Source organism: Aythya fuligula, chromosome 5 (genome assembly GCF_009819795.1).
Source record: "Aythya fuligula isolate bAytFul2 chromosome 5, bAytFul2.pri, whole genome shotgun sequence".
In the NCBI taxonomy this organism is placed as follows: Eukaryota; Metazoa; Chordata; class Aves; order Anseriformes; family Anatidae; genus Aythya; species Aythya fuligula.
The window spans coordinates 16065391-16089386 of NC_045563.1; the positions used below are offsets into that span (position 1 = coordinate 16065391).

Consider the following 23996-nt stretch of genomic DNA (forward strand, 5'->3'; position numbering starts at 1 on the left):
ACAGAAGAGCAACAAAGTCTCTGTGATCTTTCATTGTAACATACTTTTAATGACAACTAAAAGATGTGGAGAAAGAAAATAATTAATAACCAAAAGCTTGCACATTAACAAGATTCCCCTATCACAGTTAATTCATCTCACACTATCTATTCATTCAGAGATCTTAACTTTAAGGCTCATTACTGTCCAAGCTAGAAGTGCTAATCATGTGGGGTAAGTTTCTGTAATCCTTATTCATACTGAGTTTCACTATGCTCAATTTATTTCAAGTGGGGTTAACTATACAAATCATATGCTAATCATACAAAAAAAAAAAAAAAAAAAAAGCCAAACACTCTTCTGTAACAGACTGTTCTGAACTGCAACGTTTAACTGACAATACCATTTTCTGTCTCTTAGTATATATACCTACCCTGCAATTCTCTGGCTGCATTCCTCACAAAGATAAAGGGGAGGTGGTTTATCACCCAAAGCCACAGACAAGGATGGATCAATGCACATCTGAAACACAGAGAAGGAAAAGGATTAACACATCTGCCCATGGGATTTCACTGAGGAAGTGTTTGATGCATTAATGCTAGTACAAAATATGTAATTAACATTTTGGTAACTGTTTAGAGCATTTAGTATTCAGAAAGATGATACCAAGCATATGGCAATAGAGAATCTCAAGTCATTTCTAACAAAGAAAAGGACGTAACTGAAAATGAGAGCCTATGGGAAAAGAACAAGGCATGTTCCGATATCAATATTGGATATTCACATTCTCAAGGACAAGTATCTTTTGTGTTATACATTCATATGTATTAACATTACATAGTCACAACACACTTTTTATTCTTTCCAAGACTCAGTCACTGAGAAGACCCATTGCTCATGGCAAGGCAAGGTAAAAGTCCAGATTTCTCTCTCTGAATATATGCCTCTTCCAGCAAAATCTAATTTTCAGTCATCATAGCTGTTAACTACCCAGCACAATTCCAGTGACAGAATAAAGACTATGGACCAGTAGCTACCCTGGCAGCATAGGCTGCCAAACTTAAAACTTATGTCCAAACTTAAAAAGAATGTACCTCGTCTTGCATTAGCTTTTATCCTTCTACATGTCAGTCAATTACAGGCCAATATGCTTAAACATGCATTTGTTTAAGCACTTTGTACTACTTAAGGAAAAGTTGAAAAGTAGCATGCATACACAGTATCTTAACCATTTAAAATGTTTCTTACTCCACCAAAGTGCTTTATAAAGACAAATGCCTTTTTGAATGTTTCTCATCTTTGTAAATCAAATTTACGTTTGTCTATCCAATAGACAACAGGCTGCATTCTTCCACGTGGTGACAGATCATGACTGCCTCAGTCACACAACAGAAGCATGACTGCTTCTGGTTTGCTCTGCTCAGTGATTAGTCTCAATGTAGTGATCATTACAACATGAAGCAACACCTTCCAGCTTTTCTTCCTATGGAAAGGGATCACAGAGAATAATTGAAGTGGGCATCGAAGTGGTCCGTTGCAGGGCTTGTGGGATGCATCACCATTAGGACAATCATTATAGCAACCTCTGGAAAAGGCTAACTGAAGAACTTTTTGACTAATATAATTATGTTACTATATGAACTGATGCTGGGAAAATTGGCTGTATCTACATACTTAAGTATATCCAAATCTAATTAACTAATTAGTATGCCAAAATGTAGAATGCACTGGACTTGGGATTCTATTCTTCTCACTACAACTGAATAGCTCTATGATCCTGGGCAAACCATTTTGCTTGTTATCTTGTGTATTAGCAGGAAAGCTATCATTTACCCCCTCTTAAACATTGGCTGTAAAAGAGGCAAGTAAAGCCTTGTAGCCATTTGCTTTCAGACACATTCCAAGCAAAGGAATAAGTGTAGATGCATTGTATAGCCTCATTCTGATAACAAGGTGAACATATACCTATGTAACTGATGTAATATTTCATGTATATAAAAAGATTTGCGTATATATTTTACACACATACATGTGTTCAGGAAAACATTTAAATGGATTAGCCAGAAGCCAGCTTAGAATTTTTATGAAGTGCTCTGTAACCACTCATGTTTAGTATCACGACTTGACACACAGTTGTTGAAGGAAATACTCTATCTTGCTTTAGGCATCCAAAGAATATATTCAGATAGTTCTGGCACCTTCAGTGTTGAAAGGCTTTGCTGTACCCTTAGCTACTGCCCTTAAGTCATCTGCACATCACTAGGTCATACAGCTGGGGCAAAGTGCAATCTCCCCTGCCTCCAGATACTCAAATTTGACCTCGTAATAAACAGCAGTACCTTCACAGCCGGTTTGTTAATCGCATTGTGGCATTCAATGTGCTGGCAATGAATAGGATTCCAGGCTGCAAAACCAAAATACAGCAGATTAATCAACAGAGAAAAGGTATTTGTATTCTTTGTGTCTAGTGGTATCAATACAGAACAAGATCCTCTTGTATAAGTACTACATAAATACAAGAAAATACCTAGCCATTCCTCAGGAAGCCTAATAACTACAATAAACAGCCTAAAAAGAAAAGAAAAAAGAAAGACATAGACATAACCTTTGTAGGCCCTTCCTCATCTCACTATGTTTTGAATTAATTAATTATTGTTCCCCTCCCAGAGCAGAATAGTAGGAGTAACTCAATACATTGAATAACATTCACAGGCTAAATGAAAACAATTATAATAAAGGAAGAACAGTTTAGCCACAGGAGACTTATTTTTGCAATGACAAGAAGTAAACAACAAAGGTGTGTTTCAGCAGCATCAATTGGATGCCTTATGAAATACCCTGAAGTGAAAAAATGCCATGCAATTGCAGAAAACGTGCAACTCTTCCTGGGATACATTAACAGAAAACTTATATAGAAAAAGATGATTCCAGTCTACCCAGTGCTATTTAGGGGTCAAATGGTATAGTTTAGCTTACAGACCTGGTTCCATGAAACAAGAGATAAAAAGCAGTAAAAGAAATATGATTTAAAAAAATGTCAAGAAAATCTATCAACCTTTCAAGAGAAGGCTTTACGTACAAACTTCTATCAGGAACTTCCTAGATGTACTTGAGTTAGTCTAGTGGGTCTTCTAAGGTCTCTTTCAATCCTTCATTTTCATTATTTAAAATACTGTATTCTGTAAATTTTAAAAATGAACATATGCTACACAACAGACTGTTTGAAACTGACAGGTTGAGACATGCAATTGGGAAAAGTAAGTTCTGAATTGCTGCTGGAGAGTCCCAACCACTGAAGCATAACCCCATCAGCACCTTTAGAGAGTCTGGTAGACAAAGGACTTTGTACTGTCTGCCTTCTCAGCTCCAGCTACACTGCTGAGTTTGTCTAACATTTTCTCTCACTATATTCAGCCTTGAGAACTTATCCGTTATACTGGCTTCACCTGACATCACCTGATTTTTTTTTTTTTTTTTTTTTGACAATAACAGCCAGATAAAGAGCCTTAGCAACAGCAGCAGAGATAGAAGCTGGCACAACAAAAGCAATCAAAGCCATAATTGAAAGGAGCATAAGTCAGAACCCTTTTGAGGCAAAGAAAGCAGTTTCACAGACCATTTGGAATGTTGTATTTATTTCTTCTGTTCTGCTTTAGTTAGCATTTGGAGTAACACAACATACTTATTAGCCACAATCACATTTTTTATTTTTCATAGCATCTTTTGAAAACACAGACAAATAGATATTGTATTGATATACTTACAGAATTACCAATTTACAGAACAAAAGTTTTCAAAATACATTTTAAAACTGCAAGCATGTAATTATAGATTCATAGAATCATAGAATATCCTGAGTTGGAAGGGACCCTTAAGGATCATCAAGTCCAACTCTTGACACCACACAGGTCTACCCAAAAGTTCAGACCATGTGACTAAGTGCACAGTCCAATCTCTTCTTATCACACCATTTACTTTATGTTCATTTTGGTTTATACAAAAAAGCTGCACTGACCTGTGTACTGCAGTCCTCTGTACTCACTGATTGCCCCAGGGGGTTTTAAATTGGGCCAATAGTGAAATAACATTTGTACTGCTGGAGGTTTAACTTGAGATGGTCCATAGGCTATGACATATAGCAAATCCTAAGGAGAGACATGTACAATATGTTTATTTTGAAAGGTAAAAAACACCCTTCAGTATGTATTATTTTCTTTCAGAAAGATACCTGAACAAATAAAATAGTCATTTCATGCCCTACAAATTTTCTTTTGTAACCTCTTACAAGTAGACTAGATTACAAACTTCAACAATATGTTTACAACTGGCCTCTGAGTTGGAATGAAACATCCAAAAGCTATGACCCCCCACACACTAACATATAGTGAATGAAGCCTCTGTCTAGCCATGGGGCAACAATCTGTGCTATTGCTAAATAACTGGTTCCTTCTCTGATTCACATACTCATAATATTCACTCAGAGTCCTTGGAAAAGTTCAGTCCCACATGAACTGAGAAGACTGGTGGTTATTAAAATTTCTGCCACTTGGAGCCATGGCTACATAGTATGTAGGAAAAAAGGGCTTTGTTCTACAAAAGATAGAGCTGCTTCTGTAAACTAAAAATCAGAGGGACCTTCCTCTCCATAACTCAGGAAGATTGGATATAAAGATCATTTAAGAATTCTTGGCACATAATCAGTCCAATTTTCAAGTCATCTGGTTTTCATTACTATCCAGTAATTTCCATGATGTATATATGATCAGAAACTTACTTTCCATACTTCTTGTTTATATTTCATGAGGCATTCCAATAACTGGCAGTGATACACTAAGAGAGAAAAGAAAGTATAGACATAATACTGAAGTGGAAACTCAAGTTACAGAAGTGATGTAATTAACTAACGGGCTTTGCTTTGACAGTCCAAAACTCTACATTTAATTTAATTACTTCTTATTTAAAAGGGTTTGCTGAAGGATCACTGCCCAGAGAGTTATTACAAAAGACCAGAAATAAAATATTACTAGTTTGTTTCTGTCAAGAAATGCAGTAAGCTGAGAAGCCTTACAATGCTACAGCTCTTTGTAGAGCAACAGAGATCTTTTTCGGATACGTCTCTTTTAGGAATATCTGCTAATTCACTTAAAATTTGTCCTTCTGGCACTGTATAAAGCTGTAAATGTGTATCTTGTCATTCATCGTAAGGCAGCAATAGAAGTCACACGTGACAGCACACCATTCCTTTGTGTGCCAAGGGGTAGCATGACGTGACACGTCTCATGCACATACAGCAGTGTGGGGTTCCTCCTCACACACACCATCTACCCAGTTAAGTAAAAACATAAAATGGGAGGTAGTTGACTACTATGAAATATGACAGATACCTCAGGTTAAATTTTGTTTTGTTTTGGTTGTGTGACCCCACTGAATTAACTGGAGTTGCACTGAAGTGAGAGAATGGCATTTATGGTTAGGTACTTCTAATTACAATTAGATTAATGATAGTTCTGTTCTGAGCCTGCAGCCAGCATTACCTGCCATCTTTGAAAAATGGTATCAGTCATGAACTTGGTGGGATATGAATCATAACGTAAGACAAACTTTTACTGTGAAATTCTATACTCAAAGTTAATAGCGATTTCCCTCCAACACTGACATTATAAATCAACACTATTTTCTGATGTCAAGCAGAAGAAGACCAGACTCTTCAATCCTGGGTCCAATCCTAATTCTTCACCACAATGAGATCTTATCTACATAATGATGACTTCAAGCATAATGCTCAGAAATACAAGTTTTGACTGAAATCATTTATTTTTTATCCTGCACTGGATTGTGAGATGGAATTTTATATCACTGAACTTTTTTGATTACGTTTGTCACAGAACTTCATGACTCATAGTTTCACAGAGGATTATACCATACTGCATGTTTACATACCTGGGTTTGATGTGTACTGCATTGCAATCATTAACATTGATGATGCAGATAAATTGACATGTGCTGGAACACCTTCCCTTTTTGAGGAGCCCACTTAAAAGAAAAGGAGAAAAAAAGATTTTTTAGTGTACAAGGAAAAATAGGCAAAAAGAGCATATAACTCTGATTCCAAGTGATGAAAAAAAATTCTAAGGTACCATGTAATTAAAAAAATAAACAGAACCATTCTGTATTGGTGGGGGTGAAACCCCTACGAGAAAAATATGACTAAGAAAATGGCATTGCTTCACAGACCACACACCTGGTCTCTCAGATTAGTGAGATTTCTTCCTCAGAGCTACATCAACCCAAAAAGGTGATCTTTTGAGGCATTCTGCTTCAGAACCCACAGACTGGTCAGAGCAATTTCAGTCATATAGTCACATGCACCTACTACTTGGATCATAGGAAAGGCAAGGAGAAAGTAGAGGGTAAGGAAACAAGAAACGTAGAAAGCCTGCTGTTGAGGTATACGGATGAAGGATTGGTGCTGGCGGTAGATGGCTGTTGCGTATGGCACAGATTACTTCTCAGGGACCACATGGTATGAATTGCAGTTAGAGCTACATACCAGAAAAATCATTCCCCCTTGTTATTGTGAATTGTGCTAAGGATACACAGTAGCACTGCAGTGCAGCTAAGCTGTTGTAACCTTGACCTCACTGAAAGGGGCTTGAGTTCTTTCTCCTTTGCTACTGCATGGTTAGTATCAACTAGTAATAGTTGAATATGGAACTTGGAATAACCCTGCACAGTGTAGGTGTTTATTTGCAGAACTGTATCATGGCAATATGGCTTTGCAGGCAACCTCCTACACAGAAATGTGGAACGTATCTTCCCCATTCGCATTCTACAGCTCTATCTCAAGCCTGTCTGCCAGCATTTTGGATAGAAGCACATAATTGTAACTAACAGTTCAGTGAGATCCTTTCATCCCTCCCATCTGGCTCTTCAGCTGCTTATACAATCTCTTGCACCCTTCCCTTTCAGTTGATTCTGAGCTGAACACAAGGAAAAGGAAAGGTTCTACACTTGCCTTGTGAAGGGACAGATCATTCCCAGTAGAGAAAGCCTAGGATGCTATTTAAGAACACACATGACTGGAAAAGGGAGACTCTCTCTTTTCTGTCTGGTATTTCTCCACACGTCCCAGCATTGCTATGGCTCTCTTAATTACACTTCAACCTTTTTTGAAAGTCATCCACACACAATAGGGCAAAGCATTTATTTATGTTAGCTATGGATCTGGCTCAATCAGATGTTTTGGAGAATAGTTTTGGAGATGTGAAGATTACCTACATCAGCTCCTCTGAGCTGGGAAAAACACATTTAGTGCAACAATGGGGAGAACACATTTAGTGCAACTTTCTGCTCTTAATCCAAAGAGGACCTTCTTGGAGAAACTTCTCCAAAGAACACTGACCAAAGAAAACCTTACGTGTAAGTTTCCACAAAATCTTAGTCTTGAAACACTGGACCACACTTCTTTCTTTGTTCTAACATTTTCCATAAAGGTCTGCTATGCAGGTAAGGAGGAGACATTCTCATAGAATTACAGAATGGCTGATGTTGGAAAAGACCTCTGTAGATCATCTTGTCCAAGCCCCCTGCTCAAAGAAAGGTCAACTAGAACAGGTACTCAGGACTTCGTCCAGCTGCATTTTGAGAATCTACAACCTTTCAGGCAACCTGTTCCAGTGATCACCCTCACAATAAAACATCTGTTGGGTAAAACTGACTTTAAACTTAATGTTTTTGTCTGCAGAACATGGTTAAATCTCTCTGCTACTATTGTAAGCCCATCAAGCTTTATCAGGTACAAAGATGGGTACTCAGAACACACTTTAGGATTCATAGTCTTCAGGAATTCTGAAATTACAAAGTCCTATCACACCTTGAGGGGAAAATTAACAAAACAAAAGAAAAGAGGAAGCCACTGTCAGATTCAATTTTAATACTTAGGGACCAAAGATGTGCACTACTATCTAGTACAGAAATTAAATGGAAAAAAAGAGAGAAAGAGAAAACCAGAAATTCATCATGGTATCATTGATCATGGTATCATTACATTGATAAGAGTCATTATTGTACATCCACATTTAGTGCAAATGCAAAAATTATACATGTTGCTATTGCATGTATCACTTTAGCAGCGTTCTGCCCATCAATTCTGTACTCAAGATCCCCTTTACCAGCACTGAAAGTTTTGTTAGTCTGAAAACTGTATTTCTTTACAGTTTATCTTCACTCTTTAAGTGAAGAAAGAATTCACAGCAATACATCATAATACATACATATGAAGTATTTCCTTTTGAAAATAGTTCCATGGAATTGTTTTTGTATACATACAGTATATTGGTGTCACATAACAATTCTATGACAGATCACACTGACTCTTACAGTCTGACATTATAGCAGTGTACCACTTTTCTGAAACATAACAATACTAGAGTAAGTTCTACTTACAGATAGCCATAGGCAGAAAAGATGTGCTGAGATACTCTATAATATCCTTGTGCAGAAATGGAGGAAAGGTAGCTAATGTTGAAATCATTGTATAGGGTAAAGTACTCAAAATATCATCATTGAGAAAAGGAAGCAAGCATGTAGTAGTGTAAAAAATTGATTGCCCAAGATCTGTTGAATAAAATGAAATACATAATCATTACAATGGAAAAACAATTATGACTATGTACTTTGTACAGATCTATCATAAAAGTTACATTTAAATTCAAATTTTCCCCTCAAAGTATTTCAGAAACTTAACTCCCATAGTCACACACAAGTGACTTCACCCATCACTGAAGCCCTTCTTAAAAGAGAAGAAAACAGCTGTTCAGCAGCATTTAGAATAGTTTGGAATGAATATGAATACTATAGCCAATAAAATCAACACACCTACATAAAGCAGCCTGCATTTAAGCAAAGGTGTTATTACAATCAGAATTGATAAGTATTCCAGCATGAGAAGGCCTGCTTTTGCAAAAAGCATCCCATACTATCTCTCAACAAAATCAGATTTTGATCTTAATTACCCTTAAGAAAGCTACAAATTGCCTCCCACATAGAAACTAGAGGGAACATCACTGCATTTTGCAAACAGTATGTGATTAAACAGTGGATTTTATTTCCAGGGGAAGCCATTGAGACCAAAAATGCCCAAAGCTTAAAAAGAATAAGCCATTTATAAATAGTTTCCAGATTTTTCTGATTAATTACAATATAATGCTTTGGAAGGGATACTTAAGGTATCATGCATTAATTCAATATCCAAATAGAGCAGACAAGTTGCCATGTAAGTGGCCATTGTGGCATCTTACACATGAGGAACTGAGCTGGGACCAATAACCCTCTGAGAAAGACTACAGCACCCAATAAACCCCAGGTTTGAACCTGTATGGTGACTACAATACATCATAAGGCTTTCTGCCTGCAAAAGAGGGATTTCTTTTGTCACTGACTCCCTCTGCAACCTCAAGGTGTAACACACAGGTCTTGACCTTCATCTGTATAACTAGGATGATTTAAAGCTGCCTTTTAAAGTTCTCAAAGATCTGTAGCTGTAGATGTAAACATCATGAGTCATAATATGAAGTTAACACTTCATTCTAGTCTTGTGCAACAACTAGACCCTTAATGCCAGAGAGCATTTGCTCTTGCAATACATATTTGTCGCCGAAGCATTGACAATTTTGTATAGGCTGACAGGACCCAAGCTGAGGAGCATCTAGTGCACCAGTTGTACTTACCCAACCAATACAGACTGTTCAGATTAAAAAAATAACGAAAGAAAAAAAAAAAAAAAAAAACACACACACACATATATATTTTAGTCAAATTCTACGCTGAGGGAGAAATAAATAACAAGTTCCACAGCAAAATGTAATTCTTTGTACACGGAACCATAGGAAATAGCAGGTGACCTTCCCCTGCCCCAAGCATGAGTCAACCAATTATTTCTTGCAGACGTTTATCTATCCTGTTCTTAGAAATCTGCAAGACAAAATTTTACTTGTTCATCTGGCAATTCTTAATGCTTAACCATCTTTACTGTAAAACCGTTTTTTGAAATTTTCTTTGCTGCAATTCAAGCCCATTACTCCTTATCCTGATGCTAAACACAAATAGTTTGTTTATTTCTCTTTGCAGCAATCTTTACATGTTTGTAATAATGTCTCCCTCCAGTTTTCTTTAAGCTAAACAATGTTCTTTCAGTTTTTCCTCACTCTTCACAGATTCTACACCTCTGATCGTTTTTGTTTCTTTTTCCTGGACTCCTCCCAAAAGGTCCATGCCTTTCTTGAGACCAGATGGACAAATCTGAAAATTGTACTCCAGCTGACGTCTTGCTAGGGCTATTAAACTAACTAAATAAAAAATGCTTTGGGTGTCTAATAAAGCATGTGTTTACATATTGTTAGGATAATATTAATACATTAGTGAGTTATGGTCAGACTCAGATCTGCTGTAACACCCAGATCTTTTCGCAGTATGACTTTCAAGCTATTACTTCCCTCATTTAATTTCTTTATTTGATTTCTCTTGCTTAAATATAATATTTTACACTTCTTCTTTGAAGAGCCTTCAAAACAGAATGCAATTTGCCAAGATTATTTTGAATCAAATCTCATATAAGAGACATGCTATTCACCATCTTGATATCCCCTGTAAATTGTCATCTTCTCTCACTGCTATCAGCCAAGTAAAAATTTAAAATATTTATTAACACTAGATGCAACACAGACTCCTGTAAAATTCCCTCTTGGTATACCTTCCAACTGACATGAGACATGAGTAATTGCTCCTGGAGTGTTTTCCTCACTAAAGTGGTGACCGTATGTCCCAGTTTGCCCATCAGGATGTCAAGTGACACAGCAACAAAAGCCTGCCTAAGGACAAGAAAACCACAGCAGGAGAACCACTGTCCTGCCATAAAACAAAATTATGTTTGTTCAGTGTTATTTTTTCTTCACAAGTCTCCATTGGTTGTTAATTACCACCATGTTATCTACTTAGAAAAAGATTGCTTTGATAATTAACTTTGATTTCTGGAAAAAGTCAACAGGTCTATAATTTGCCAAGAGTGCCTTTTTTCCAAGATCATAACATTTCTTTGTGCAGCAATCTTTGATTCAAAACATGCTGCTGCCAACTCAAAAGAAAATCAGCATTTAACAGAATTTCCTGCTAAAGAATTTAGCAGTGTATGAGATTGATGACAATACTTCCTATACTGAACTATATACACTGATATAAGTTCATCTTGATGTAATACACCCTGATATCATGGTGAAAATTAATATTTGACTTTTACCACATGAGAAAAATACTCAGCTCCTGTACCCCAGTATGAAAAGCCAGAGACTAACAAACCAGACATTTGCAGAACTTGAGAATAAAACAATATAAACACAACACAGTCACAGAAATCTAGTGCTGAACCAATTCAAAACATACGAAAATACTGCTTTTCAGCAAGTTAGACAGAGATATTGCTACCTTTCTACCCTGAAATATTTTAAAGCCATCTCTAGAGCCATTGTTTTTCTTCAATCAAATATATCTTATGTTCTATTCAGAGATGGACCTTCACCAAAACACTAAATCTGCATATTCCTTATTGGACATGTATACACTTTCAAGCAATGCATGCCTCTTTAGAGAGCCACCCCAATAGGACCAGTTTGAAGATATCCCAGCAGATCCAAATTCAAGTTCCAGATATTTTTTTTTGACCTATTTGTATTATTTTAGTTACACATCACAAAATATCACTGAAAATCAGACAACTTCAGAATTCAAAACCAAATCCACAGTTCACAATAAATAAATAAATAATCTTTTATTTTAAAAAGACAAACCAAACACTTGGATATAAACATCCCGGTAGATTTGAAATCCAGATCCAGGTCAGTTTAGGCCCATCTCTTCTACTGCATTTATGCATCATTCATGGATTCACGGCACTGAAGTTAAGCGTACTGAAGGGTTCAAGGGCCTGCTTACCATGTTGACCATGTTGTAGCAAAGGAACTAGATCCAGCAGTGTCACCAGTGTCACGTAAAGTCCTTGATAGTCCAAAGATGGGTAGTCTGATAACTGAGCATCACGACTTTGCTGGCCACGTTCAGATGGAGCATCTCGCAGGACGCTGTAAAGGAGGGAGCGAGTAACAGTAGGGTTGATGGAACTGACCTGTGGTCTTAGAGATGGGGTGAGTGGGAATGGCACAGGAAAAAGACACATGGTCATGGGCACTGTCAAATTGGAGGCATCTTGATTCTCCTTCTTCCCTGTGCGGGACAAAATGCTGTTGGGGGGACAAAGAAAAAAAAGAGACAACAAAGACACAAAGAACAGCACATTACATTGAAATGACACTATAAAACAAATAATAAAACACCAGATACATCCCACATAAGATGCAATTGCTACCAAAACCAGTGTATCTACAAATCTAGCAACCATTCATTTTCATGCTTCAAGATACAAGAATTAAAAATTGACATCTATGGAAATTTTCATTGCATCTCATGTGTTATCTGGTTCATAAGGAGCAAAAATATAAAAATGCATGTTTCAGTGCCCTACCCATGTTTCACAGTTAAGAAAAATTCTAGGTATTAAAAGTGTTCACTACAGAAAAATAGCTGTATCAAAACAGATTGCTATTTTGCACTGAGAATATTTTGAGGATTTTGAGTGTTCTCCCCCCCCCTCCATGAAATCTTTGAGCCAACTAACTGAAAACATGTAAAATATAGGTGTGGCACTTGCAGAAACATGTTTTAGCAAAGAATAAACATGTGTGTTTGTTAAGATAGTCTTAAAAATCACATGTTTATTGCATTAAAATAATGTCTATGTATTTTATGATACTGTTTCATGACCACTCAGTCAGTATCATTTGAGATAATGAAGTTTAAACAGGCACATGGATTTAGAAATAATATAATATTTCTAAAATGTTAACTAAACTACATTTCAAAAAGTTGTAAAATAATATATAGTAGATGGTCTTTAGCATATGTTTGTGAGCTAATGATAATGGTTGTTTATGTGTTTTTAATTTTGCTCATGTTTAGGGAAGAAACATTTTACTTTACAAATACAAACACTTCTTGGGTAAATAGTTACCTTCAAAATCTAAGGGCTAAGCAAGCAAGACCAATTACGTAACTGCAGATCAGACAGTATGTTACCATACATTCCTGCTGCTACTTACGTTATTATTCAACAAAACTCACTATAAACTAAAGGAGAGATAATTTCAAAAAATAAAAAGGATTTAGTGGGAATCAAAATAGAGGCTATACGTCAACCACCTTGTTATGTTGTTTTAAGAATGTTGTAAACATGGTTGTAAGCATGTTAATTTAATTTTCTAATAAAGAAAAATTAATAACTACTTTAAGTAGATATATATTGTCACTTAAGCAGTGCTGTATTTTAGTTATCAGGCAATTATAGTGTTAGCCCATAATCTTAATATGTGCCTATAGTACAACTTTAAATATATTAAACCACACACAATGTTGTTTGTTTTTTTAAGCACATTTCGCATCTCTCAGCAATTAGGATTTCCAAAAGTGATTTCTGTTGGTTTAACTCCACTCCCAAAGTCAGCATTAAAACTGTTAAGACAAGTGAGTGGGATTAAAATTTCCACTGACTAATGAAGAGTAGAGTTACGTCAAGAGGGAGCACTTCTGGAAATCTCAGTCCCCTTTACCAGTACAGACATCCCTGCCATATAATCACCTTAGCAAAGATACACCTGTGTCAATGCAACGACTCACACAAGTAAGCTAAACTCATGCCAAGGTGCTTATAAGAGGAGGTGCCATTCATTTACCAAATATATAAAACACTTTCACAGGTACAGTCTTATGCCAAGTGGCTACTACAAGCCAGATCTCATATCACACTTTCAGTCAGAGATTACAGTCAAATTGTCTGTTTTAAGATTTTTTTTTTGAATTGTTATTACACCTTATGTATTTGGCAATTATTTTGGTTTCTGTTACCCAATGTCCAGTACAAGAAGAGTGATGAATGTTATTACAGTGTTTATGAAATTGTATCACGAAATTACCCAAGATCTAATATGATTTTAAAAAACAAATGACCAGAGTGCTGATTCCTCTTTTTCATATTAACTTTTAATTTGCTTGACGTTTATTTGCCATACTCTGCAGCTCTTGCTTATAGATGTGAAGATACTAAATCATATTCCATCTCTGTCTTCTAACAGATTTTACCAATTATCCATCCTTTTACTTGCCAACACATCACTTCAAATACCCTTACTTCCAGAAAGAACATTATTGTATTATTTAATCCTTGCTTTGAAAAGTGTAAGGCAGTGATGCAAAGCCTGCACTATAGGCTTCCCTTCTATTCTGACATGGAGCTATTGCCCGTCTGATTAGAAACCAAGGCACATATTCTTATATGTTGACAGTGGCGTCCTTCTGTTCACTTCAGGAACAGAAGTGAGACCAAATTCCAGCTCCAATCATGCCAAATATAGGGATAAAATAATATTAAACTTTCAGACAATATGTTATAATGGCAATAAATCAGAGTCAAAGCTGAAAATCTAGGAAGTCCCCCTAAGACCATGATCCAATATTTATAGCTTGTTCCTGTTTCTGCTCAAAGCACGTGCTGAGAACCTGATCATGACTCTATACTGAACTTGCCTCATGACATGCATGAAAGCCATCAGGGCTTGTTTCAAGATTTGTACACCTTTCCTATCTATCTATCTCAAAATTACCATCTTCCAGGAAAGATTTCCTAAAATGTCCACAGGAGAATTGCATCTCACCAAGGCAGCAAAACAAGCTTGATCATTAATTAGGTAGTGGCATTTATAACTATCCCTTATGTAAAACATTTTACTTAGAAGTACATGTGGAGACCTTTCTCCAAGAAAATGTGAAAGAATGAGCTGTTCTGCAATATGTTTAAGTCTTAGATCACTCCTCAGATGAGGGGGAAAAAAAAACACTGAAAATGAGCAGGGCATGAAACAAATTCATGCTGTAATGTAAAGGAATGTTTTCGCTCAAAGAGAAAATTAAGAACTAAATGAATCAATGTGCTATGCATCGTGTATGGTGATTTTATGTAATGTTTGTTCATAGAAATAAGGAATTGATTTTTTTTCAGTCATTTCACATCTGATCCCCCCACCCCAAGCATGTGATATATTGAGGCTACATACAGAGCAAAGGAACAAATTAATCCCTTGCATGATCCAACTATAGCTAGCAGAATGACACCAGATATGAATGTGATCCAAAACAGTGGGCATACCCTACTGAAAAGAACACATTCAACATTCCCATTACATGGAAAGTTAAAAAGTATCATAAGTAGTAAATGCTACACCTGTAAAACCCAATCATCATATGGAATTTCTGTGACTATACGTTACTCCTTTGAGGAGTATACATTACTCCTTTAACTACACGTGTTCATCAAGAAACACTTATCCTAAAAATTCAGCTGCAATAAGAGTACGCATCAAACTGGAAAATATTTTTTAAGTTATTTTGAAATAGAAGATGATCCCAAGCAACCTATTCTGAAGGCCAGACCCAAATCTCTCAAAATCAATGGGTGTTTTTGCTGTTGTTTGATCAGTATTCTTTGATCAGTCCAAAATCATTTCACATGTTCTGTCTTAAACTGGAAAGGTTATTCTCCATCACGTACTTCTATCACTGATGTTAAAACTTACGCAATGGAGTCTCAGTGTAGGAGGCAGAAAGAAGACTCAGCATGCAGAATGTTCAAAGAAATGTTTGATCAGACTCTTCAGAAAGACAAGTTCTTAACCAGTCTGTTTAGTTTTAGGGTAAATCTTACAGAGATCTGCATACAGTGGGTGGGAGTTTCCTTCTTTCCATCTGCCACACTAAATACAGGGTATGTTTTGTTTTGCTTTTTTATCCAGCTTCTTTCTTAGTATCAGCAAGCGTATAAACTTGTATTGGTTCAACCATAGCATTAAGGCTTTGCCCACAGTTCAAATTCCCCAGTCACCAGGATCTGACCTGGCTGAGGTATCAGAATGCAGGCCACTTAATAAATTTAGATTGAAGTCCTGGCTGCAACTTCTGGAATCCTTCTAGTGCTGATGCTGATCAGATCCAAGATCGGAAAGGACAAAGCCATTTGTGAACCGTGTAAATCTATGTACAACATATGAACAGCATTTCTGCCCCATGAGGTTCAGCATCATCTATGAAGGATTTTGGTTCAGTCCCATTCCAAGCACAAATTAAAGAAGAGGAGCCAAGCAGTTGTACAACTGCTACCCTGATTCTGATCTGCTCTCATAGCTGGTAACTATCAAGCTTCTTCAACAAGCCCAGAAACATCACTGTCAATGGAGTGTGAAGAATTTGTCACACAGGACATGTCAGCTGTACTGTTTCGGAAGATTAAGGCAGCAGGGTGGTATGGAGATACTTCTTAAGTTTCTAAATCTACCCTGTCTCAATTGACTTCTGCCCAGAAAGAAATGGATCTCATCGTAGCTAACACTTGGTAGTTACAGTGAGAAGAGAAGAGAGAAAATGTCCAGAATTAAGCTGTTAAACCAAGAAAGTCAGACTTGCAGGTTCACAACATTTAAGCAGAGGCTGTTTTAAGTAAGAGCCTTCCTTAAATGCGATTGAAATGTGTTTGTTGTACAAAATAATCCATTAAAACACCCTGATTTGGGAACAAAACCCTATCTCAGAGTTATTTTCAAGGACTCTTTGAACGCTTTTTCACCACTGTTACAGTGTAATGAGACAAAAATTCATTTTTTTTAATATTTAAAAAAAAAAAAAAAAAAAAAAAGCCCTTGTGGTTGTCACAGTTTTATTCAACACTCTCAATGACAAGGCAAACAAATTTAAGTGGTTAAACAATTCCACTCTTGAAATTTTCAGAAGTTAATATAAGTGCTGGGTTTCTTTGTTTGTCTGGTTCTAGGTTTTGTTGTTTCTGTTGTTGTTTTGTGTTTTTAAGATTGCAGTACAATAGCTATTCCACTGACAATGAGTGTTTTTGTCTGTGTCTTCTCATAAACAGGGTCACGAATCTTATTGCATTACATTGGCATTAAATGAATGTTAGAACAAACTACTGAAATTCTTTCAAGTTTAAACTTGCTTCTCCACTTGTATGCATCATAGGAGTATGTGTACAAATATATAGTAAATTGTATTTTATTAATGTTTCCTTATCAAATAAGGCAAATGCTGTTTTTCCAAACTAGCTTCTGACAACCTTCCTAGGTATAAATTAGGAAGCTATACAGAGAAATGCAGCCTTAACTGTATTTTTCTGGATATAAGAACTAATACCAATCAAAACCTGACAGACAAAAATTATATCTTCACTGTCAAAAGCCACTTTAAAACCAATTTGAAAATTAAATTTTAAAACAACCAGGTAGGCACTATGGAAAAAAGCAGCATATATATTCCTAATTGAGCCTTACATTTTTTCACATCTTTTTAGAAAGACAAGAGGCAGTATTTCCTATTCAAAATGTATTCTCTAATCATATGGTATTTAGCACTATATATCATCACTAAATACTAGACTAGATCAAACCCCTTGGTCAGAACAATCCTGATCTGTTTTTCCATCCATATCCAGATTTGTATACAAATTTCATGTCTGTTCATATTGTTATAAGGGACTGAACCAGAACCCAAACCTGGAAACCAGCTGAACAATGGCACAGTCAGAACCTAGTCCTGCTTTTCTGGCTCATTACTCTACAATCCCAAAGCACCAGGACTGTCAAGGAGGTCAGAAGTATATACTTTTACAAATCTACAGGTCACTAACTCCTTTCCTTACAGGTTCAGCATATTTGTACATTCACCTAAGTCTTAGGAGGGCCAAGCAAATGTGTGATCAACCAAGTTTATTTTAGAATCAGCCACTCAATAAGCAGCTCAACTGGGCAAATTGGGCAACAGCCACTGAAGAGATGAATTTATACCATTCGTTTCTTCAATTATGCTCCGACTTTCTGGTTGAACATTGACCCATTAAATACTGCAATCAATTCAAAGTAAATGAATACCCCCTACACTTTAGCATTTTTTTTTCTTCAACAGCATTAGTTAAAACTTACCTCAATAGTGTCTGAGAAAAGTATTTCAAAGTATTTGCAATGTCAGTTCCAGAGGGCACAGGGTAAATGTTGTGGAGAACCCGGTTGTGGTATTCCTGAAGGTAACGGATTTTGGAAGCAACTATATAGAAGACAAAAAACAAACACAGAAACTTGCATTTAGCTTTCTGCACATGTTAAGGGGATCATGTCTGTTCCTACCATTCTTGATTTTTCTTTTTAGATTTTAGATTTAAGAATTAAACTGTAAAAAACTTTCTACTCTTTTTAACTGAATATACTGAACATCCCAGTGCACAGGTGCTAAGGGAAAGGCAAGGAAGGCAGCGAATGTCTGCATCTGTTTTAGACTGTCTTTGTGCTAGCAAATGAAAAAATAAAAATAAAAACTGCACATCTTTGTGTCTCCAAAGATCTCAAGATTCATTATAAAAAAAGTGACTCACTGGATCACAGGAGGTTCATGTATTTCTGTAGCCAAAGCAGAGATAAAAGCTAAGACAGCGAGAGCTTATATAATTTACTTCATGCCATAAATTTACTTTATGCAATGAATAGTGGGTATGAAAAGATCTGTGCTGTTTATTTAAGTGTCTTAGGAAGTCTGATCAAGTAGGTGAGGGGATTTCAAAGAGCTGGAGAAGCTCTACAACTTTTCTGAGACTACTTGTTTTAGAAATAGCATTCTCAATTTCCAACAAAGATCCCTGTTTAGTATTGGAAGAATGATTACTCACCATAGTTGTGATGCCTGACATTGCCTACTTGGCACAAGCCAGTCTCATGCTGAGATAATCGAGCACACTCAGAACTCTTTTCTGCTCTACTTAAGACTAACCAACTGCACTGGGAAACCCAGTCTTCCAGCACTCGATTGCCCTAACCTGATCAGCCTTTCTCCCCTGTTTCCAGCTGTACTGACCATACCCTTGCAAATTCTGCAGGAAGTGAAGCTTCTACAGACAAACATCTCCTTCACACTACTTCCCTGCTTCATCACAGGGAGAAAGCCCATCACAGGACTCAATAGGGCTGAGGCCTAATAGAAAATAGCAAGTAAACTAGGGAGACTACCATACATAATACGTATGCAAAAGTAATAAGATTGCTTATGAATCCTTAGTTTATTTCTCCCCACTTTTAAGCATTTTACCTTAAAAACTTATTATTTTAAGGTGTCATCAATTGATTTTAATTATACTTCACTTCTCTTTGCTTCCCAGAAAACCAGAAGACGAAGTTTTGTCCTGTGGGCACATGCTGTCTCAGAGTAGCTATGAGTAAGATCAGAACCCCCCAAATGACCACACAGGCCTGGGGCACACGAACAATGCTTTGCAGTATGTTACCCACGTCTCTGGAAGACCAGTCAGAACTAGCTTCCTGTAAGACTCCAGAACTACTGGGATAATAACATCTGAACATCAGGGGTTTCACTCCAGATTACAGGTGAAGTTTATTTCAGTCTGCTTTTTCTCATCTCATGCTTCATTCTTTCTGCCCACTATCTCAGTTCTGATCCCCACAGTGCAGGTGCAGTTTTGTGTTTATTTTTTTTCCAAAGGTAACTGTATATCTTTTACTATGGTGAAGGTATCTGTAATCTAGTCTAGGTTTGTTTTTAATAATTATTTCATAAATGTATTTTGTGAGATTATCTTTGCTTGCTAGGGAAAAAGACCACGAAACCAGGCATATTTGCAAGGAAACAGATCATGTATCTTAAAACCCAACACAGAAAAATTCACAGTAAGATGCACAGTTTACTGTGGCTGCCATGGTCTGCTGCCAGAATGTGTAATGAATTGGATTAGCTAATGCTAAAGATGACGTCAGAATTCAGGTTCAATATGTATTTCAAAAAACTGTCCACCTCCCTAGGGCCACTTTCTTTCAATAAAGTGTATAGGAAATCTAGAATTATCTTTTTCGCATAAAGAATTAAATCTGTTTTTTTCTATTACTCAGCACTGTCACACAATTATGTAAGCTAAAATAACAAAGCAGAAAGACTTAGTTATTAGTTTAGAAAGTCTAAATATTAACATTAGCCTTTAGGCTCAAGGCTTTGGCCTCATCTCCCAGAGCTGCCCAGAACTCTGGTCCATTTCAGCACAGCGTGCCAGAACACTAAGACACTTCTGAAAGGAGGCCCCAGAGCAAAACTCGGGAAGCCCCGAAGATACAGAAGTATGTCAACGGCCTGAGTTTCTAAGTTTCTGAGCACCCAGAGATACACTTAAAATGCAGAATCATTCTGCGGAAATACTTCCTTTGCCACTGTTATAGGATCATCATATAAAGAGGAAAAAAATAAATAAAAATAAATAAAAAGAAAAAGGAGAAAAAAAAAAAAGATTATTCCTATGATGTTTTGCTAGGTATCGCTCTAGTATCTACACAGACCTAACTGAACTTCCTAGCCCCCATGCAAGCATTTACCAAATCAAGAGTGAAACCATTATGAGTCTGTAAAAATGGTTCTGATTGCTTTCTGTCCTGGAGAAGAACACAGTGGGCATCGGCCTTCCCAGGAACATTACTTACCACAATTTAAATGCTAGTTACTGTCATTTAAGGTGAAAAGAACATTTCTCTTTTGATACAAAGAACACCTCAGGCATGCTGTGGAGGTGAGTCAAATGATGAAAGCCACTGTCAATATTTCTTAGTATGAATTCAAATGTGTGTGGTCACAAGAAGGAAGCTTCTCAAGATGATTTTCCCACATTGCCACCATTTTACCTGCTTTTCATACAACCTGCCAAAGTGCCGTGGGGTTGGCCATGGATTCACATTTAGACCAGTGCCTTTTTGCTCTTCTGAATTGACTGGTCTGTTTCCTCATTCGCAGTGTTTTTGTTCTGGTAAATTCAGATACATTGTAACTTGTGGCTCCTTTTTGAGACATTCCGGTTCTCATCTGTCAGTCAATCAGGGCAGAAGCAACAGCAGCAACAGTTGGAGTTTGAAGGTTTGCCTGACAGTGATGCACGTACACCAACATAATCCTTGTTGGAGACCATTTGTCAAAATTGCAGGTGAGTGAATCTTAACATTATATAGAGAGAAAGACATCTGATAATGCCATAATAACTAGTCAGGAGAGCAACCTTGGTAAACAAATACAGAAGTTATAATGCACAAGGGTATTTCCACTAACTGAATACTCTACCTAGAGGCACCATTGAAAAAGCATTAGGAAGAAGAAAGATCTGCAATCTGGATCCCAAAGAAATCTTAAAACAAAGAGCAACACTCGATGTGGCAGAGCCAAGACGCAGTCTCCAGAACAGTACAAGGGGATCAAAAGGAAAGACAGGGAAAAATATGAGAGAGAAGCTCAATAGAGCAGACCACAGACATCAGGAATGGAGGAACGGAAGGCAAACAGAAAAGAAGAAAACGGCAGAGACAGTGGTAGGACAAGGGCAGCAGAAATCCCCCCACAGGGCAATGTGAAAGAGGCATAATTAGAAGGAAAGGACACAAGTTCAGAACTCAGGTGGGAGGAAGGCAGCGCAGAGCAGTGCAGATCTGAGCACTGCACACCTCAGGGCTGCTGCACGGCCGGAACATTGCCCGTCCTTTAATTGCGAGGCCAGCAACACATCCCTACAGCAACAAACCAGCATCCACGTAACACTTGAACAGCACCACCATCCATCACGGTAAACAAGCGGCAAGCCCTAAAGGACAAAACACAAGCATCCTCCTCAGAGCAGCTCAGCACCGGCTTGCAGGAGCGCCGGGACGCCTCCCGGTGACCCGAGGAGCCGGCGGCAGGACGGAGGGCACCGAGCCCGGCACCGAGCCCGGCTCCTGGCGGCGCGGCCACCGGCAGCCCCGCACCGGTTGCCACCAGGACCGGCGGCGGCGGGGGGGGCAGAGGCCCGGCGAAACGACCGCGCCTCGCCAACATGGTGGCTAGGAAAGAGCCAGAAAAGCGGCAGCCCCCTAATTATAAAAAAAAAAAAAAAACACCTCTCCCCCTGGCTGCTGCCGGGATGCCCACCACGGCGGGGGGAGGCCGGGCAGCGCCCCCCGCTCCCCCCCAACTGCCCGGCCCCCGGCCCCCGGACTCCGGCCCCGCCACTCACACTGCTCCGCCTTGGTGGACATGCTGCCGCCGGGGGGGCCCCGCTCGGCCCCCCGCACCTCCCTGCCCCCGGTTGCAGCTCCCCGGCTCCGAGCCGGGCTGGGGCTGGAGCCGCTGCCGCAGGGATGCGGGGCGGGGAGCGGCGGCGGGCGGAGCCGGGGCGGGAGCGGGGCCTTAAAGGAGGCGAGGGATGCAGCCGCCTCCCGCCGCCCTGAGGCACCTGAAGCGGGGAACGCTGTCCCAAAGGGGCTGGGGGGTGCTGAGGAGCCCCCCCGGGAAGCGGCAGGGTGTCCCCGCAGGGCTCTGAGGGCGCTGCAGAGCCCTGAGGTGGCCGCGGGTGGCGGCGACATGGCAGGGATTTGTTCGTGAGGCTGTGCATGGTGCTCAATAAATACGGCTTTAATCGGGGATGTTGTTTCCTTGGCTGGTTCCCCTCCCCTCGGGCTGTCACGGCGCATCTCGGGATGTGCGCCCGGCTTGTTTTCCTCATTTGTTTCCATAGCGCGCCCGGCGTCTTGGGGACAGTGGTGCGCCTGGCTTCCCTTCGCCAAGGAGCTGGGGGCTGAGCCCGGGCCTGAGGGTGACACCTCTGGCACCGCTCCCATGCGGTGGGTGCTGCCCCGGGCTCCGTCAGCACCGCATGAAGGTGAGGTGCGAACACCAGTCGGGGTGGGACCAGTCATGATGGGAGCAGCAGGCTTGCCACAAAGCCATCCAGTCCTGTGAGCGAGCCAACAACCCGGATCGCCAGGAACTAATCGTGCCACAGAGGTGGCAGGATCTCCTTCCTTCCCAAAGTGGAACTAGTGGTATAGCAATAGGGAGGAGAAAGGATAGGAAATGTTCTGAAATGGGCCCCTTAAAAAGCATAAAATTTACTGGGTACACAAACCTATGGATATGTGTTCATCTATCTTTGGTTTAAACTGTCAGTAGTATACAAATGAAGAACCCTGCGATCCATGGCAGTATCCAGCAGTGTAGCTCAGAAGGTTGCTCAGCCCATTTGAGATCTGAATCCCCTTCCAAAAGTGCCTGGTTTTATCATCAATTGCAGAAGGCATTGGTGATTTACAGGATCCATCTTTAAACTTACAGGTGCCTTAAGGTGGGTGGGTGGCATCTGGACCTTGACAAGTAGCACATATGAGTAGCTGTTCTTTACTGTTGGGTAGAAACATGTCTGTATATGCAATCATTTATTAGGGTATATCTACTTATGAGGTATTAGAGGGGGGCTATAATACCCCCCTCCTATCCTATATGAATGCTAGAATATTTATACATGGACATAGAATCACAGAATCACAGAATTTTCTAGGTTGGAAGAGACCTCAAGATCATCGAGTCCAACCTCTGACCTAACGCTAACAGTCCCCACTAAACCATTTCCCTAAGCTCTACATCTAAACGTCTTTTGAAGACTTCCAGGGATGGTGACTCCACCACTTCCCTGGGCAGCCTGTTCCAGTGCCTCACAACCCTTTCAGTGAAGAAGTTCTTCCTAACATCTAACCTAAAACTCCCCTGGCTCAACTTAAGCCCATTCCCCCTCTTCCTGTCACCAGGCACGTGGGAGAACAGGCCAACCCCCACCTCGCTACAGCCTCCCTTGAGGTACCCATAGAGAGCGATAAGGTCGCCCCTGAGCCTCCTCTTCTCCAGGCTGAACAAGCCCAGCTCCCTCAGCCGCTCCTCGTAGGACTTGTTCTCCAGGCCCCTCACCAGCTTCGTCACCCATATATATCTATAAGGGAAAGAGACATTTAAATACTAAAAAA

At 39.0% G+C, this 23996-nt stretch overlaps 1 protein-coding gene across 1 annotated transcript in view; it reads right to left on the bottom strand.

The window, feature by feature from the left end:
* The window catches only part of UNC79 (unc-79 homolog, NALCN channel complex subunit), a 101784-nt gene extending 79484 nt beyond the window's left edge, over positions 1-22300 (bottom strand). Inside the window, 9 exon segments of the mRNA XM_032187756.1 lie at positions 413-501; positions 2319-2383; positions 3995-4124; positions 4754-4809; positions 5920-6012; positions 8425-8595; positions 11965-12269; positions 18117-18237; positions 22217-22300. Of these exon segments, the coding sequence (XP_032043647.1) occupies positions 413-501; positions 2319-2383; positions 3995-4124; positions 4754-4809; positions 5920-6012; positions 8425-8595; positions 11965-12269; positions 18117-18237; positions 22217-22238 (1052 nt within the window). The 5' untranslated portion in view covers positions 22239-22300.
* Between the last annotated feature and the right edge of the window lie 1696 nt (positions 22301-23996).